This window comes from Tamandua tetradactyla, chromosome 9 (genome assembly GCF_023851605.1).
Source record: "Tamandua tetradactyla isolate mTamTet1 chromosome 9, mTamTet1.pri, whole genome shotgun sequence".
NCBI classification, from domain to species: Eukaryota; Metazoa; Chordata; class Mammalia; order Pilosa; family Myrmecophagidae; genus Tamandua; species Tamandua tetradactyla.
This window is the reverse complement of record NC_135335.1, coordinates 9443275-9461802: the sequence shown is the minus strand read 5'-3', so window position 1 is coordinate 9461802 and position 18528 is coordinate 9443275. Positions and strand designations below refer to the sequence as shown.

Genomic DNA, 18528 nt, shown 5'->3' with positions numbered 1-18528 from the left:
GGGGGGGCGGGCTCAGGTGGGCGCATGCGCGGAAGGCTAACGTAGGGGGCAGGTCAAGATGGCAGCGTCCATGTTTCGAGCTACTGTGTGGGGTTGGAGAACCTGTGTCCAGCCGGGCCGCGGGATACGGCACCTGGTGAGAGCGGCCGAGCTTGGGGTTGAGGGATGAGCTGTTATTTATTGTAGCCTTGGAACCCGAGTCTCATCGGAGGCACTTGGCTGGAGCGTAGTACAAGAACAAGAGGGAAGGAGGCAGACCGGGAGCGCGGCTTCGGGCGTGTGGAAGTTAGAACCTGGTGGGAGGGAATCCTGATGAGCCAGAACTAGGAGGAGTAGTACATCGACTCTCGCTGCCCAATTTTTCGAAGAGGGAACCTTTTCACCGGGTAGGGGCCGACCCTTTGGCGACACTCCTGGGAACCCAGGGCTCCTGGTTACGTAGGCCGCTTCATCCTGCTTCCTTGCTCTTCTTGTAAATCCTGGGCCTGTCAAGACTCCGAGGTATCTGTTGGGAGAATTGTCTACAAGAAGGATCTTTAGGCTGGAAGGAGAGCAGGACGTTTTCTGGAGTGTGACTTTAGGTAGATTATTATTTTCTTAGTGTCTTACTCTTTTTTGGGTGTAAAGAGAATAGTAAAATATCTGACTTGTCGCGTTCTAATAATTAAGTAGAATCAGTGCACAATGCACTTAACATGATGCCTCGCAATGTCTCTGTGGGCCTAAAACTGTCCAGGTAGGGGGTCCTATTGTATGAATGCTGAAAGTGCCTAGCCCAGAATTAGAATTAAATAGAATGTCTAAAGGAAACTTTAAAATACTGAGAAGTGACCATTGGTCAGATTTATGGAAGAAGCAGCTCGGCCTTTCAGATGTATATGCCTATTCTCATTGAGTCCCACAGAAATCCTGAGACGCAGGGCCCTTCTGCCAGTCCTACCTGTACCCTGCTCCCTCACTAGTTGAAATCTGGTGTTTTCCCTACCTGCAGCCTTTTATTTAATCCATTTTCTCTGCCTATAATTAAGTAGAATCTACTTATTGTATTGTGTACCCATCCTGTTTTGGGTGGGTGGGTCAGTGGTCAGTGGGCTAATTGATTTTTTTTCTTTCTCAGAGCCAGACCCAGGGGCCTCCTGAATACCCCAGCTTCGTGGAGTCTGTGCATGAATACCAGTTTGTGGAGCGTCTTATACCCCCCACCAGCATTCCAAAGCCTCCGAAGCATGAACAGCTCACCCCCAGTGGCTGGCAGCCCCCTCAAGGTGAGCTGGGTGATAGGGATGGCTTGAGAAGGGCAAAAATTGGACCCAGAGCGTGACCCAAACTCCCAGGGAGGCCCTGGCCTTGATTTCATTTCTTTATTCCATTAATGTTTCTTGAGCACTTACTCAATGCCAGGCCTTTCTGTTGGGGCTTGGGGTAACGGGGTGAACACGCTAGTCCCGTGACCCTAAACTTAGGGAAAGGGGAGCCCCCTGTCCTGGAATCTGAAGGTGATATTGCCCAGGGTTGTTGACCCTCTGCAGACTCTGCAAGGGGACGGGCCCTTAGCTAAGTGGGAATGAGGCCTGGAAAGAGTTGGCTTACTGTGCCTTCCTGTCATGTCACAGACCCTCCACCCAACCTGCCCTATTTTGTGCGGCGCTCTCGGATGCACAACATTCCTGTCTACAGGGACATCACACATGGCAACCGTCAGATGACAGTGATCAGGAAGGTGGAGGGGGACATTTGGGTAAGTGGGTGAGTGGGTCAGGATCCGTCCTGACACTTTCAGGGCTGAGGGAGTGGGAGTCCCGACCTGCTTTCCCTGTCCTCTAGAGAGGGGCTCCTGGCTAGGCCTGTTAATCATCTTCCCCCAGGCCCTGCAGAAGGATGTGGAGGATTTTCTGAGCCCACTGCTGGGGAAGACACCTGTCACCCAGGTCAGCGAAGTGACAGGTACCCTGCGGGTCAAGGGGTACGTTGACCAGCAGCTCAAGGCCTGGCTCCTGGAGAAGGGCTTCTGAGGCCCTGCCGAGCGCCCTGGATTGTGACAGCATCCCTCCCAGATTGGAGGCCTTGGGGATGGGAGGTGGGTATTGGAACCAAGGAACAGGAGCTGCTTAGAGAGCAGGGCTAAGGGCTTGGACAGGGTAGGGTGAAGGATAAAGGGCCTGAGTCAGGCCTTGTCTGCATAAAGGAAGAAACGGGACTCTGCACGGCTGTCAGCAGTGGGTGAGGGATATCTACATTAGATACCCACCAGGAATAGCCAAGCTAGTGGGGGGCATTACTTGCTGTACCCCGCTTTCACTTTCCCCTCACTGAGCTCCGTAGACTCTGCTATTCCAATCCTGGGGGTGCTGACTGCTATTCTGGTGGAAGCCATAGCCCAACCCAGTTTAGGGGAGGGTAGCACGGGGCAGATCCATCAGGCACATCTCTTCCTTGGCTCTCTGGCCCTCCTGAGCTGCCTGCTACTCACATTCCCTAGCCCCTGCTCTAGGTCACAGTTGGCTTAGTTGGAAGCTACAACAGATGACTCAGGCCTGGGTCCTGCAGGTCTTCACAGGGCTGGGCACAGCCTCAATCCCTGAGCTCTCTGTACCTGATGGAGAGTTGGAGGGCCTAGCTGGAGTTCCTGTCCCTTCCAAACCAGAATTAGGTTTGACTGGCTTTCCACAATCCTGAAAATGGAAGCTCCAAGAAATTAAATGATTTGCTTTTGTTGGTGTGCCCACGAGGGGGTGCCCAATACAAGGCCATCCTCCTCAGCCTAGTGACCTGGTTTTAAGGCTGATCAGGGAGTTTGCAGGCAGGAAGATGCTGACTCTTGTCTGGTCTTCCCATTTCATGGCAAGTCCCCTTCCTTGGAGTCTCAGGGGCGAAAGACCTAAGTCCTCTCTTCTGCCTCATCAGATCTGACCTCACCACCAGACTGGCTAAGACAGTTTAATATTTAGATCCTGGCTGCACTATGTCTCTGACCTAAGGCAAGGTACTTGACCTCTCCAGAGCTCAGTGTCTTCCTAATAGTTCACTAATTCAGCACTACCAGAGGACAGTGCTGGCCTGTGGTGAAAACCTTCACTCCTGGGAGCTCTAGGCCACTCTCTAGTCTACAGCCTTGACAAGGAAAAGGAGCCTGACACACTGACCTTACAAGCCCCACCAACTGTTAGTTAATGCAAGTTTTTATTTGGCCGTATATACAATTTAAGCTATTAAAATTTGTACAATATTTACAAATTAAATAATCATCTGAAACTGTCTCCAGCCACTCTTGTAACGCAAAACCAAAGGGAAAAAAGGTGGGGGCAGGCAGGCGTTGGCTCCCATGGTCCCTGCCTGGCCCACTGCCCTTTCTGAACTGAAAAGACCAGGAGTCTGGTACTCCTGCTGTTCTTTCTTGGGGTCAAGCATTCAAATTCAAAAGACAAAATTTAAGCCAAAAGACACTAGAAAGGAAGTAATTCCAATTCTTGTAGGCTCGGGAAAAGCTCTGCAAGTTGAGAGGTGGCCTTCCTCAGATTCGGGGTTTGCAGTGGTTCCGAAGCAGACACACTGGTGCTCAGCCTACAATGAGGCCGGGCAGTGGCTGCTGGGTGAGGCGGCGCAGTCTCATGTGAGAAGCTGCAGGGGGAGAGGGGCCTTGGGGGAGGGGCGGGGCAGGGTCCCTCACTGCTGCCCGCTTGCCCGCCCCCACCAGGCACTCCTTTCCCTGAGTTTGTGGTTGCCAGTAAGACATGGAAATGCCACAGGGCATAGGGGGCACAGCCACCACCACAAGGGGCTTCTGGGGAGATCAGGGTAAGAAAGGGAAATCGGTACCACTCTTTGCTGGTGGGCAGGGAGTGAGGTCCTGGTCTGCTCCAGCCCCTCTGGAGTCCACACTTAGGAATGGGAGCTAATACTGTTCGGCACTGCAGCAACTCCACACACACAAGTAGAGCTTGGAGGGGCTGCCCCTTCTCCAGGGTGGAGGAGCAGAGGGCATCTCAGAGGCCGAGCCTTTCTGTCTTCACTGGCCTAGCCAGGCCCCTGCAGAGCACAGGGCTGAAGAGTTGGAAGAAGGCCAGAAGTGACCCAAGACCCCCACGGCAGACTGGGACTATACGGTCTGGAATCTATGGAGACTCGGGCCTTTTTCCACGTCACCTAGGAAATGCTGCCTCCTCTTTCTCAGAGAGGGCTTACTACTCCCTGGTGCAGGCAGAGGGAGCTGGCACTTGGTGGCAGGACTTGTTCTAGTGAGGGCTGCTCAAGAGTGGGGGCAGGGGCTGGGACTAGGGCAGTGTCAGTGGGCAACAGGGGACTCCAATTTCTGCAGGCGGCGGCGGCGAAGCTCTGCTGCATCAGGCTCCCCATCCTCAGAAAGCTCCTCAGTGCCCACTGACTCAGGAGCTGGGGACAGAAAGGTCAAGGGTAGGGCCCAAAAAAGTTCCCAGCCCCACCCCACTATGGGCTGACCACACCTACCTGGAGGGTTTTCAGGTTCAGGGGCTGGTGGGGAGGCTTCTGGGGATGGGGTAGAGGCCTCGGAGCTGGGAATGCCAGTGGAAGAAGCAGCAGCAACAACTGTAGGGGAAGTCTCCTCGGTAGGGCTGCCTGAAGTTGTGGGCCGGGAGGGGCTAGGAGAGAAGGGACAAAAGGTGGGCCCTGCCTTGGCATCCTGGGCTGGACCAGGCCAAGCTGGCTCTCCTAGTCTATGACTAGCAAACATGGTGACCATTTGCTGAATGAATTCTGGGATGGGGCCACACATTCATGGGCCCTGGGATTATAACTATAGGATAGAAACCATTTGCGGGCAACTCACTTTTACCCTGCAGCTCCTCCCTGGGCTGGACTGAGTAAGTACCACTCATATGTAGTCCACTGAATAAATTTGAGAACCAGTGCCCAAACCTCAGCCACAAGCTCCACTCCAGGCCTACTGGGTGCCAGGCACTGTGCACGCATGCTGCCTGCAAAGAAGAACTACAACCTTCTTTCCAAGTAAGAAAATGGAAGCCACAGAACAACTGAGCGAGGGGACCAGGACTTCAACTCTGGCCAAGCTGGCTCCAAGTGACTTTCTACTATTTGCCATCTCATTTCAGAGCTAAAAACTCCCCAGTCACAGTGTTACCATATATCAGGAAGTTGCTTAAAGCCCTAAGAATCATGAATCATTTTTTAGAAAAATATAAAGAAATAAGATGCAGGGTCGGCTCTCTAATAAATAGCACTCCTGCTTGCTTTCATCCAGATGTGATTTCTGGAGTTGGGAGGAGCAAAGAGCAGAGAGTCACTAAGAAACCCAAGACCCTGGATTCGGCCACAGAGAGATGGCCGGCATCAACAGGTGTCGTAGGGTGCCAGAGGAGACACAGGCCAAGAGCCACATCTGGGGACCTTCTCTTGGCAGCTACACCCCTCTGACTCCCCAGTTCCCCTGGGCTGACGCACCCCAAGGAGGCGAGCACGGTGAGGTACTGGTTGATCTGCAGCATGGCGGCGTCCAGCAGCGTGTGGATGTTGCGCAGGCTCTGCAGCCGCGCCTCCAGGTGCTGCCGCTCGTGGCCCTCCAGAGCGCGTAGTTCCTCGGGAGTCAGCCCGGCAAAGCCCGCAGGGGGCACGGGCATTGGGGGGAAGCCTGGAGGGGAAGAGGCTCAGCCTGGGCCTGACACCACCCCTCCCCGAACCAGAACAGTCCTGGGAGTGGCCTGACTTACCAAAGGGTGGAGGCAGGGGCATGCCCATCCAGGGAGGAGGAAAGGGGAAGCCAGGGCTGGGGCCAGCCTCTGGGGTAGGGGCAGAGCCAGGTGCCAGCACAGAGGTGGCAGCAGCAGTGGTGCCAGCAGCTGTGGTTGTGGATGCTCCACCGGGCCGTGAAGGAGCTGCTGAAGAGCAGGAACAAGACAAGTCTTTGAGTGGTGCCAGGCCTCTGATTTCATGCACCATCCCTCCAGCTGCTGCAGTACCCAACTCACCTGCACTGGTGGATGGAGGGGCCACAGCCTCTCCTGAGCTGGGGGGAGGTGGAACAGGTGGAAAGGGGCCCATGGGGGGCCACAGCGGGAACATGCCTGGAGGAAAGGGAGGCAGCAGGCCCTGCGGAACTGCAGAGGGTAGAGAGGAAGTGAGAAAAGGGTCAAACTGAAATAGACTCAAATTCCAAGCAGCATTCTAGGTTGTTGAGAACTCTGTTCTCTGCTCCCACAGGCCCCTGAGATTACCACCACCTCAGCACTGATAAAGCAGCATTGCAGTCATCTCTTTCACCAGTTGACATCCCCACTCCCCAGTCTAGACTGAACCTCCAGAGGGCAGGGACTGCATTCAATTCACTTCAGTATCTCCCACACCCAAGCCCAGGGAAAGTGGCAAAAAAAAAAACAAAACACAAGGGAGACACTCACAGTTGGGGGGCTGGGGCAGGAGTTGTGGGGGATGGGGAGCAGGTGGTGGGCCCTGGTCTGCAGGCTCAGGGGGTGGAGGTGACTGAACTGGCAGAGATGCCCGAAGAACATCCATACGGCAGGTAGGGCAGGTCTGCTGCCGCTGGAACCAGGAGCGTAGGCAACTAGGAGCCAAAACCAGGCAATGGTGAGCAGGTTCTGAGAGGCTTGCCTCCTGGGGCCTGTCCCTGCTGGGTGGGCTCCCTGCATCTTCCCACCTGGTGTGGAAAATGTGGTTACAGGGGAGTCTCTTGGCTCCAGTGACCATCTCTTCTCGACAGATGATGCAGACATTGTCCATTGCCTGGAGTTCCTCTGGGGTGGCATCTGGATACCTGGTCAGAATAGGCCGAGGATGTGTCAGGACCAGAGCTGGAGGCAGGGGTACCCAGGACAGAGCTTGGGGTAGCAGCTGGACAAAGTTCACTCACAGTGTGTTCATGTTGCGGATGGCTCGGCGAGACATGATGGCATCCGTCACAGCTTTCTTGAACTGCCTAAAAGGACAGTTTGTGTGGAAGTTAGGAGGAGTCAGGGAAGGGTCAGCGGATGGGAGGACAGGGCTGGGCTCACCTCATGGCCAGGTACATGGGTCGGATGGCAAACAGAGGGAAGGTGTGCACCTTGATCATGATGGTCATGAAGGCCATGTACAGCAGGACCTTGATGAAGCCTGGCGGGGGCAGTGGGATGCAGAGAGCAGCAGGTTACGGGCCCAGGGAAGAAGAGCCAGCGACGCTGGTGCAGGTGCAGGTGCAGGTGTGGGCTCCTCACCTGTGAAGAGCTCCGTGTAGAGCATGTACACGGCCTTGTTGTCCCAGGGGTTCTCGCTCTGGAGGTCCACAGAGTGCAGCACGTACTTGATGAAGATGGTAAGAACCATGGTCATCAGGATGGCGTACTGCGGGGGAGGGGAGAAGGGGGCATAAGCATGTGGCTCCCTGACTGCACCAGCAGTAGTCTGCTACCTCCAGGCCTGAGCACAGGCTGCTCTGAAAACAGCCAGACCAGCTAGTGTAACTTCAGGCAACTCACTGACCCTCTCTGATCCTGTTTGTCTATAAAATGACAGAGCTGTTCCCTTATGCAAGATTGCTTTGCTCATTAAGAGGGATGTAGGTCAAGTACTCAGCACAGGGCCTGGCATGCAGTAAGCACTCCACTGAGGCAGCTACTGTCATCGAACACACTCTCCCTCTGCCAGGGGGATGCCCCCCTACCCCGACTTGTCCATGAAGCTAATTCCCTCCTGTCCATCAACAGTCATCATCACTCTCCAGGAAGCCTTCCCTGAGCACCAAGGGTCAGGGCTCCCGTCTCTGTCCTCAATGCCTCTTGTGCCTTCCCCAGTCACCTAGGAGTAAGCACGTGGAGGACAGGGGCTGTGTCTGATTGATCTCTGTTCCTTGGTGGCCAGTATGGGGGCTGGCCACAGAGCAGGTGCTAAGGGTTTACAGGGTTATTCAAGGCACATACAGGGCCACCACAGGCTTGCCCCCAACCTCCCAGGCCAGTTTTACCTCAAAGCCAAACACCAGCTGCACAGAGGCCCCACGGGTCAGGATGCTGTGATAGGCATGGCTGACGAAGAGGAAGTCCAGGATACCCAGGAGGAACATGAGGGCTGTGGGGACCCCCCAAAATGGTGGGGGGTGTGGGGTCAGCCCAGGGCCTGACAGCCATTTCCTATACTCTAGGACAGCCCCCACCCATCTGCGTAGTCAGATGGGCACATCACCAAATCCAGCCCTTTGGGAACACCAGTTCTGCCTGGGGAGACATTGGGGCAGCTCAAGCTCCAAATGAGCAAGCAGAGATGAGAGCCTAGGCAGTTGAGAAGCTCTGGAGTGGAACAGAGCAGAGAGACAATGCAAATTAACTTCCTAAATTATCTTTCCTGTACAGCTGTGGCCTGGGCTCGGGGTACAGGCCCAAAGCAAGTGACTTTTCATGATCCAATCCTCCATGGACCTCTCTTCTCCCCATTTCCCTCCCCTCACTCTCCTTAAGTCTCACTCACAGACAATGCGGCAGTGAAAGAGCCAAGAGATGTTGGGGCTGCGCTCCATCTGAGGTAGAGGAGAAACGAAGCCTATCAGGGAAGCTGGGGTTTCCCCCACATCCCCAACCCAGCCCTCACTCCTCCACAAGCCTGCTCATTACCCACTTTTTGGCTTCTATCAGCTCTAGAGAACTCCCTGACCCAACTCACAAAGTCCACACGGTCCTCAGCCAGCCAGTGGAAACACTTGAGGAAGAGAAGGAGAGTAAAGAGCGCAACAAAACGGGGGCTGAAGTCATCCCGAAAAACAGTGAAGGCCAGACAAGTCTCAGTGACAGCATACCAGGAACGCTCTAGGAGGTGCTGGGGATTGGGCAGAAATGTTGTGGAACCCAGACTTTCTGCTTTCCCAGCTCCCTGCCCTTACCTTTGGGGCCACCACCATCTTACCTCCATCTCTGCTGCCCTCAGCTGCCCGAAGAACACCTTGCCCATCACCTTGCCCAAGAGGAAGACAAGGACGAAGGCTTGGATGTATAAGACCTAGAAGTGGGGAGAAGCTATGGCTTGAGGTCATTTTCTGCTTTCTTCTGTCTTGGTCTCATTATATAGGAACCTCTTCACACACTTTGATTCAAAGTGAGGCAGCTGCAGGCTGCTTTCCCTCCTCCCTACCTACCTGACCTCTAGCCCCACCCCTGTCCCTGGCAGACTCCTCCTTCCCTCCCAAGGAGTACCTCCCTCCTCCCTGAGCCCTAAACTCACTGCCATGCTGGGGCTGGACTTGGTCAAGTACACCACAGTGGGGTAGAACTGGTGCTTGAGGTAGTAGGCATGAGCCACGACGGCCCCAGTCAGCGCCAGGCTGGCAGCCATCATCACTGCCGTGCGAAACATTGCCCTGGCCCAAAGACCTGCATGGGGAAAAAGGGGGGGGAGGGGATCATTTCTGCCATACCCGAACTGTGCAAATCTAGCACAGTGTCTGACAGATAGCGTCAATAAATAGAAAGAAAAACAAAAAACCTCATTTCACTCTCACAGTCATCCAGATCAAGAGTATATACTTTCCCATTTCACAGATAAGAAAACTGAGACTCAACATATGAAGTGATCATAACTAAAGCAAGGCCCGGAACCTGGATCAGTCTTGCTTCAAATCGAAGGTTCTTTTCCACTCCGCCTGCCAAGCCGCCTCCTTAAGGGAGGCCATGAGCAAAAGCAGATGTGAAGAAGGAAAGAGCAACTGCTGGCCCTCAAAGGAAGGTACTGTGGTGGGTGGCAAAAGCAGAAACCTGCTTCAGAGGCGGGACTGCGCGGCCAGACACTGGGAAGCCTAGGCGCGAAGGGGGCGCAGCCGGAACAAGGGGCAGCGCCGCTGACAGCTCTGCCAGGGTGGGCTGGGTGGACACGCGCCCCACGGGAGCGGTCGGGATACGTCAGCCTGGAACCCTAGCGTCCCCAACCCCCGGGGAAGTATCAACTAGGGGCATGGGAGAAACGGCCAGTGGGCAGGGTACAGTGGCTGGGCTCGGTCGTCCTTGCGGCCGCGCACCTGTGAGTGCGGGGAGCTGCCAAGGAGTCGAAGGCAGGGCCAAGCCTCGGGGACAGCGGCCGCGCGGGCACCTGAGGTCTACAGCCAGTTGACAGGCCGACAGGAGGCGGCGGAGCTGAGGGGGCTCAGACACCACGGAGCCCTCAAGAGGAGGGTCCAGGCCCCGACCCTGACCAGAGCCCCGGCCCGACCCCGGCTCACTCACCAGGACCCAGCGCCGTGAGCCCGCTCAATCCCCGCGTCTGCGGCGGCCGCTCCGGCTAACAACACTCCCCACCCCCTGCGAACCGGAACTTCGAAGGGTAAGACACCTCACTTCCGGCGGCGCGGGGCGCGGGGCGCGCCGTGGGCCGTACCAAGTGTGCCCTCCCCGTCCCCGTAGCCTGCGCCGGGCGGCAGTACTCTCACCGCCGCATCTGGGGTTCATGCCCACGGGGAGGGGCTGAGCAGAAGGTGGTCGGAGAGTAACAGGGCAATCCGGAGGCCCAGAGTCCCCTGTTTACTAGCCACAGATGGAATCGTCTCTACCTCGCTGAGTGGACTCAACCTACGGAAGACTCTGGCTCTCCTGGCGGCTAGATGGCAGCGCCCCGTGCGGGCCGTACCACTCGGAAGGGGGAATAGACAAGGAGCAAATCTTACAAGATCTAACGGAAAGAAAATGCTTTAGAGCCTCCTTCTATGGAAATTCACAACAGCTTAATAAATACGATGCTCTCCGGGAGAACTGGGTGCGGAAAATAAAATTCCCACATTTCTCCCCGCCCCCTCCAGGTTATGTGAGTTGGGTCCCCGTGGCTACCAGTGATTGGTCGAGGTGGAATTACGCGGCCCAATAAGAAGAAGAACATTTGCTGGCCTATAGGAGGAGAAACGCTAGTGAGCGGTTGCTAGGGGCGGAAGGCAGTGTTGCCTAGGACCGGGTCCTACCTTAGCTGGCGAGGTAAATCCGGAAGACTCAGACCGTTGCTGGTGGCGCCCGTCTCGCCTGGTGGGACGTTTGCCACGCCACGAAAGAGGAGGCAGCCAAGTGAGACAGGGACTGGGGAGAAGACGGTCTCGTGACAGGAGTGTTCTATGCAAAAAGACTGTTTTGCACGCCCCGTGCCCTCACCGCTTCCTGTCCCCCTTTTGCTGTCACCCTTGCATTGTTCATTCCTGGGCAAGCACCCCTGCTCACGGCCCTCTTTCACTTTAAATGTGGGTAGCAGCCAACCCAACCAACTAGTTTGCAGGATGGAGCTTATGCAGCCACTTTGTGCTTTGCGTTTTCCTCCTCACCTTGTTTAACTATCAATGACCGAAGTCTTACGAGCTAGGTGGTGGTAGCGCCCTGTCACACGTGGAATAGTAGAGATTCAGAGACTTAATAAGACCTCTCCTACCTCCCTTTATGTCCCCACGCTATTGGCCTCAGCCATCGTCACCACCAGCTGTTTACCTCACTTGGCCTGACAGGTTCAACTTGTCATTGGCCACTAAGCGGCTCTCCATAAGGCCATCTATGACTTTCTAATTACTAAATCCAAAGGTCAGCTTTCAGAAACTGACTTTTATCTCCCACCTTCTGAAATGCAAATGTCTAACCAATAAGTCTAGAGTAGTGGCATATTTCAGGAATGTTGCAGGTTCAACTCCAGACCATCACAATGTATATTGTAATAAAGCAAGTCACACATTTTTTTTGGGGGGGGGTTTCCCAGTGCATATGTTATTTTTAAACTACACTGTAGTTCAGATGATGAATTTAACCGTTCAACTGCTGACTGATAAACTATACTGTAGTCTATTAAAGTGTGCAATAGCATGTCTAAAAAAAGTGTACATGCCCTAATTTAAAAATAGTTATTGCTAAAAAATGCTAACCATTATCTGAGCCTTGAGAATATCATGATCTTCTTGCTGGTGGAGGGTGTGGCTTGGTTATTGATGCTGAAGATTGGGGTGGCTGTGGGAAAATAAGACAAAAATAAAGTTAGCTGCATCCATCGGCTCTTCTTTTCATGAAAGACTTCTTTATAGCATGCAATGCTGTTTGATAGCGTTTTACCCATAGCAGAGCTTCTTTCAAAATTGGAGTCTATTTTTCTCAAATCCTGCCACTGCTTTGTCAACTAACTTGATGTAATATTCGAAATCCTTTGTTGTTGAGCATTTCAACAATTTCAAAGCATCTTCACCAGGTGTACATTCCATCTCAAGAAACTACTTTCTTTGCTTATCCATAAGGAGCAAGTTCAAGTTTTATCATGAGATTGCAGCAATTTAGTCACATCTCCAGGCTCCTCTTCTAATTCTAGTTCTCTTGCTATTTCTACCACATCTGCAGTTACTTCTTCCACTGAAATCTGGAACCCCACAAAGTCATTCTTGGGGATTGCAATCAGCTTCGTCCAAACTCTTGTTAATGTTGATATTTTTACCTCCTGCCATGAATCATGAGATATTCTTAATGGCATCTAAAGTGGTGAATCCTTTCCAGAAACTTCTCAATTTATTTTTAGCACAGATCCATCAAGAGAATCACTATTTATGGCAGCTATAGCCTTACGAAATGTATTTCTTAAATAATAAGACTTGAAAGTTGAAATGACTCCTGGACAGACTGTGGACTGATTATTGTGTTAACAGGCATGAAAACGACATTCATCTCATTGAACTCTCCAGCCCCCAGAGCTCTTGGGTGAGCAGGTACATTGTCAATGGGCAATTGTACTTTTTTTTTTTTTTAACATGGGCAGGCACCGGGAATCGAACCTGGGTCTCCGGCGTGGCAGACAAGAACTCTGCCACTGAGCCACCTTCACCCACCACAAGCAGCTGTATTTTGAAAGGAATCTTTTTTTTTTTTCTTCTGAGCAGTGGATGTCAACAGTGGGCTTAAACACCTGTAAACAGTTGTGCTGTCATCCAGGCTTTGTTGTTCCACTTAGACAGCACAAGCAGAGTTTGATATAGCATCATTCTTAAGAGCCTGGGAGTTCTGGAATAGTAAATGAGCACTGGCCTCATCTTCAAGTCCTCAGCCACTTTAGCCCCTAACAAAAAAGTCAGTTTGTCATTTGGAGTTTTGAAGCCAGTCATGGACTTTACACTATCAAAGTCCTAGATGGCATCTTCTTTCCATATGAAGGCTGCAGCTTCTGCATCAGCATTTGCTGCTTCACCTTGCACTTTTTATTTTTATTTATTTAAAAATTTTTTTTGCATGGACAGGCACCAGGAATCGAACCTGGGTCTCCAGCATGGCAGGTAAGAATTCTGCCACTGAGCCACATCACACCACGCAAATACTTTTTTTTTTTTTTTTTTGCATGGGCAACCACTGAGAATCAAATCCGGATCTCTGGCATGGGAAGCAAGAATTCTGCCGCTGAACCACCATTGCACGGTCCTTTTCACCTTGCACTTTTATCTCATGGAGATGGCTTCTTTCCTTAAACTTCATGAGCCAACTTTTTTTTTTTTATTTATTAATTAAAAAAATTAAGAACAAACAAAAACATTAAACATTAACATATAATTCTGTTCTACATATATATTCAGTAATTCTCAATATCATCACATAGTTGCATTTTCATCATTTCTTAGAACATTTGCATCAATTCAGAAAAAGAAATAAAAAGACAACAGAAAAAGAAATAAAACAATAACAGAAAAAAAAGATTATAATATAGCATATCCCTTACCCCTCACTTCCATTTATCACTAGCGTTTCAAACTAAATTTATTTTGACATTTGTTCCCCCTATTATTTATTTTTATTCCGTATGTTCTACTCGTTTCTTGACAAGGTAGCTAAAAGGAGCATCAGAGACAAGGTTTTCACAATTACCCAGTCACATTGTGAAAGCTATATCATTATACAATCTTCCTTGAGAAACATGGCTACTGGAACACAGCTCTACATTTTCAGGCAGTTCTCTCCAGCCTCTCCATTACATCTTGAATAACAAGATGATATCTACTTAATGCATAAGAATAACCTCCAGGACAACCTCTCGACACTTTTTGGAATCTCTCAGCCATTGACACTTTGTCTCATTTCACGCTTTCCCCTTTTGGTCGAGAAGGTCCTCTAATTCCTTGATGCTGAGTTTCAGCTCGTTCTAGGTTTTTTCTCAATCCCTTGATGCTGAGTCTCAGCTCATTCTATGATTTCTGTCCCACGTTGCCAGGAAGGTCCACACCCCTGGGAGTCATGTCCCACGCAGACAGGGGGAGGGTGGTGAGATTGCCTGCTGTGTTGGCTGGAGAGAGAGGCCACACCTGAGCAACAAAAGAGGCCATGAGCCAAATTTTGTTAGCTTCAAACTTTTCTTCTGTAGTTTCCTCACTTCTCTCAGCCTTCATAGAATTGAAGAGAGTTAGGGCCATGCCCTGAATTACACTTTGGATAAAAGGGGAATCTTGTGGCTGGTTTGATCTTCAGTTTAAACCACTAAAACTTTCTCCATTATCAACAATAAGGCTGTTTTGCTTTTTTATCTTTTGTGTGTTCACTGGAGTAGCACTTTTAATTTCCTTCAAGAACTTTTGCTTTGCAGTCACAACTTAGTTAACCATTTGGCCTATCTCAGCTTTTGACTTGCCTCCCTCACTGAGCATAATCATTTCTACCTTTTGATTTAAAGTGACAGGTATGTTACTCTTCCTTTCACTTGAATGCTTAGAGGCCATCGTAGGGCTATTAGTTGACCTAATTTCAATATTGTATATCGGTGAATAGGGAGGCCAGAGGAGAGGGAGAGAGATGGGAAAAGGCTGGTCAGCAACGCACACATTTATCCATTAAGTTTTCCATCTTATATATGCACTGTTTGTGGTGCCTCTAAATAATTAGCATAATAATAGCAAGGATCAATGATCACAGATCACCAGAGCAGATATGATAAAAGTGAAAAGTTTGAAACATTGCAAGAATTGCCAAAATGTGACACAGGGACACAGCACGAATATATACTGTTGGAAAAGTGGTGCCAATAGACTTACTTGACAAAGTTGCTATAAACTTTCAATTAAAAAAAAAACAGAAAATAACGACACAGTATTTGGAAGCACAGTAAAGCAACATGCAATCAAATATAATATGACTATATCTGACAGCAAGATCATTTACAGAACATATAAAAGAATTCTTGTACCTCAATAACAAGACAACAAAATACAAAAGCCAATACATCCACTAGTTATGTTATACATTTCTGTAAGGTTTGGAATTTTCACAGAGAGTGGGCATTCCTCTCACAAGCAGAAAAATAAATATATATATTTAAAGGCAGCATAATAAATGAGTTCAGCAAGGTTACAAGATACAAGAACAATGTTAAAAATCAATTGTATTTCTATACTCTAGCAATGAACAAATAAAAAATGAAATTAAGAAACAATTCCATCTACGAAGCTTTAAAAAGAATAAACTACTTAGGAATAGGTTTAATAAAACAAGTGCAAAACTTATTTTATTACTGGAAATTACAAAATATCGTTGAAAGAAATTAAAGAACATCTAAATAAATAGAAAGACATTCCGTATTCATATTCACGGATTGGAAGACTTAATATTGCTAAGATGGCAGTACTTTCCAGATTGATCTATAGATTCAATGCAATTTCTATCAAAATCTCGGCTGCTTTTTTTTTTTTTTTTGAGGAAATAGACAAGCCAATCCTAAAATGCATATGGAAACGCAAAAGACACAGACTAGCCAAAATCATCTTGAAAAAAAAGAACAAAATTGGAAGACTCACACCAATTTCAAAACTTACTGCAAAACTACAGTAATCATCAGTGTGTTCCCGGCATAAGGGTAGATATATACATTAATGAAATAGAATTGACAGTCTAGAAATAAGCCCTTATATTCACTGTCAATTTATTTTTAACAATGGTACCAAGAAAATTCAATGAGGAAAAGAAGGTTTTTTCCAAAAATTGGAGATGGGATGACTGGATATTCACATGCAAAATAATGAAGTTGGAACCTGTAGCAGGCTGAATAATGATTATCAGGTTGTAATACCTGGAACCTGTGTTACCTTATTTGGATAAAGGGTCTTTGAGGTGTGGTTAAGTTGAAGATTTTGAGAAGGGGGGATTATCTTGGATTATCTGAGTGGGCCCTAAATGCAATCACAAGTATCTTCACAAATAGGAAGCAGAGGGAGATTTAAAATAAACAGAACAGAAGGAAACACACAAGAGGAGGAAGCAATGTGACCACAGAAATAGAAATTGGAGGGATGTGGCCGCAAGCCAAGGGATACCAGCAGCCAACAGAAGCTGGAAGAGACAAGGAACAGATTCTCTGCTAGAACCTGTGGAAGGAGTGCAGTGCTGCTGACACATTGATTTTGGCCCAGAGATACTTTTTTCAGACTTCTGGCTTCCAGAACCAAGTGAAAATAAATTTCTGTTTTAAGCCACCAAAGTCAAAGGAAACTGATACACCTCCTACCTCACACTGTATTAGGCAAAGTTGGCTCAAAATGAATCAAAGGACCCATGTTCAATTCCCTGCCCATCCACCGCCTTTCCCCCCAAATCCAAACAAATAAACAAGCAAAAAAACCAAAAATAGGTTGTGAACAAAATTCTCTATGATATATGTTTTAGTTTTCAAGCTGCCGGAATGTGATAAATCAGAAGTGGAACTGCTTTTTAAAAAGGAAAACATAATAAGTTACTAGTTTACAGTTCTAAGCTTATAAAAATGACCAAACTGAGGCATCTAGGGAAAGATAGCTTAATTCAAGGAAAGCGGATGGGTCAGGAACACCTGTGTCAGCTGGGAAGTCACGTGGCTGGTAGCTGCTGTTCCCTGGTTTCTGGGCTCCATTGTTTTCAGCCTCTGTTCCTGCGGAGGCTCCTCAGTTTACTTCTCAAGGCTGGCTTTCATCTCTTGGCTTCCCTTGGCTCTCTCCAGGTTCTGGTTTGCTTAACATCTCGTGGTGACGTCTGCTGGACTCCAAGCATCTCTAAACATCGGTGCCTCTGTTCTCCAAGTGTTGGCATCTGTGACAGCTCTGCTCTGAAGCTTCTGTTGGCTCTGTCATTTCTGCTCTGTCTGCTCTAAACTGTCTCCAAAATGTTTCCTCTTTTAAAGGACTCCCTTAGACCCACCTGGAAAGGGTGGAGTCATATCTCCATTTAATCTAAAGACCACACCCACATTGGGCATATCACGTCTCCATGGAGATGATCTAATCAAAGGTTTCTACCCTACAGTATTGAATCAGGATTAAAAGAAACAGTTGCTCCCACAAGGTTGGATCAGAAATAAAACACGGCTTTTCTGGGGTACATGTACTTTCAAACTGGTACATATCACATATCTGCCACCGTTTGAATGTATAGTATAGAAGTACGTATATGTAGGAAAACACATTAAAAACAAAAATGGATCAAAGACCTAAACATAAGAGCTAAAACTATAAAAGTCTTAGAAGAAAACATAGGCATAAATCTTTGTGACCTCGGGAAAAGCCAGTGGTTTCTCAGATCTGATCCCAAAATCACAAGTAACAAGAGAAAAAATAGATAAATTGGAGAAAATGAAAACTTTCACCAGTAACTGGGGTAACTGGACCCTCAAACACTGAGAATGAGGGCGGAAATATAAAATGCTGCAGTTGCTTTGGAAAACAGTCTGGCAGTTTCTGAAAATGTTGAACATACAGTTACTATGTGACCTAGCAAATCTATGTCTAACTATATACCCAAGAGAAAGGAAAACATATTTCCACGCAAAAACTTGTATACAGCTGCAGCCTGGAGGCTCTGGAGACAGGAAAGTCATGCTCATCTTGCTGAGATGCTAGCCAGCATGTGTCTGTAGGTTATGTTCATCTGAGACTTCTCTGCTAGAAATCACCTGGTATTACCAAGTGTCCACTAGAGCCAGGATTTGCTGCCTGATTTCTTACCATGTCGAAAGAAGTAGAGACAAGTACAACCAATGGTCAGCCTGACAAAAGCACCATCGAAGAAGGAAAAGAGGAAAGGCTCTGAAAAGACAGATGAGTATCTCTTGGGTAGGTTTAATGGTGACGGTGTGAAATGCAAGACGAAGCAAATTGGCACTGATGATGTGCCAAATGCAAGAGAGGATAAAGTGAGCCAAGATTCCGTGATGAAACAAGGGAATGGCAGCAGCTGCTCGGTCTTGAGATCAGCACAAACAAAATCTCTGGGTCAATATTTCCCTTTCTGGGATAAAATTAATTGATGAGAAAACTGGTGTAATAGAACATGAATAGCCAGTGAATAAAATTTCGTTCACTGCCAGTGATGTGACAGACAACTGAGCATTTTGCTATGTAAGTGGAGGAGAAAGCCAGCACCAGTTTTTTTTGTTTGTTTTGTTTTTGCCATAAAAACAGGGCAACAGGCCGGGACATCGGCCACTGATCTTAAAGATCTTTTTCAAGTTATCAACAATGTAAAGAAAAAGGAAGAAGAAAAGAAAAAGACTGAAGAAGCTACCAGAGCTGCAGAGAATGGGAGAGCCTCCTGACTCTTGGTGACCAAGCTAACAAATTGA

At 49.0% G+C, this 18528-nt stretch overlaps 2 protein-coding genes, 1 long non-coding RNA gene and 1 pseudogene across 4 annotated transcripts; 3 read left to right on the top strand and 1 right to left on the bottom strand.

The window, feature by feature from the left end:
• The first annotated feature begins 2 nt into the window (after positions 1–2).
• Positions 3–3252, top strand: MRPL49 (mitochondrial ribosomal protein L49). Its single transcript, XM_077115763.1, has 4 exons — positions 3–136; positions 1118–1265; positions 1614–1738; positions 1866–3252. Exons 1-4 carry the CDS (start codon positions 59–61, stop codon positions 2010–2012), a joined length of 498 nt encoding a protein of 165 aa, XP_076971878.1. The 5' UTR covers positions 3–58; the 3' UTR covers positions 2013–3252.
• SYVN1 (synoviolin 1) lies at positions 3162–10312 on the bottom strand. 2 transcript variants are annotated; one of them, XM_077115758.1, is made up of 16 exons: positions 10191–10312; positions 9196–9344; positions 8881–8973; positions 8641–8793; positions 8449–8497; positions 7949–8052; positions 7203–7329; positions 7002–7101; positions 6860–6925; positions 6647–6763; positions 6390–6553; positions 5961–6089; positions 5703–5870; positions 5437–5623; positions 4465–4616; positions 3162–4389 (listed from the first exon to the last, which is right to left on the bottom strand). In XM_077115758.1, the coding sequence occupies exons 2-16, from the start codon at positions 9325–9327 to the stop codon at positions 4283–4285; spliced, it is 1848 nt and encodes a 615-aa protein (XP_076971873.1). In that variant the 5' UTR covers positions 9328–9344; positions 10191–10312; the 3' UTR covers positions 3162–4282. The 2 variants fall into 2 exon arrangements, with proteins under 2 accessions (XP_076971873.1, XP_076971874.1); XM_077115759.1 differs by having other exon boundaries at positions 5703–5867.
• On the top strand, positions 8345–12002 carry LOC143646631 (uncharacterized). The gene is made up of 3 exons (XR_013157555.1): positions 8345–9002; positions 9513–9696; positions 10760–12002. It is a non-coding gene; the product is annotated as an uncharacterized LOC143646631 (long non-coding RNA).
• A 5910-nt stretch (positions 12003–17912) lies between these two features.
• On the top strand, positions 17913–18528 carry LOC143645515 (disabled homolog 2 pseudogene; annotated as a pseudogene).

Excerpts from the sequence above, each read along its gene's own strand:
- MRPL49 (XM_077115763.1), top strand. The coding sequence starts at position 59 with ATGGCAGCGTCCATGTTTCGAGCTACTGTGTGGGGTTGGAGAACCTGT. Across the intron at positions 137-1,117 it reads GCCGCGGGATACGGCACCTG|AGCCAGACCCAGGGGCCTCC; the intron begins GTGAGAGCGGCC and ends TTTCTTTCTCAG. Across the intron at positions 1,739-1,865 it reads AGGTGGAGGGGGACATTTGG|GCCCTGCAGAAGGATGTGGA; the intron begins GTAAGTGGGTGA and ends ATCTTCCCCCAG.
- SYVN1 (XM_077115758.1), bottom strand. The coding sequence starts at position 9,327 with ATGTTTCGCACGGCAGTGATGATGGCTGCCAGCCTGGCGCTGACTGGG. Across the intron at positions 5,871-5,960 it reads CCCTCCATCCACCAGTGCAG|CAGCTCCTTCACGGCCCGGT; the intron begins GTGAGTTGGGTA and ends CCTGCTCTTCAG. Across the intron at positions 4,390-4,464 it reads TGAACCTGAAAACCCTCCAG|CTCCTGAGTCAGTGGGCACT; the intron begins GTAGGTGTGGTC and ends TTCTGTCCCCAG.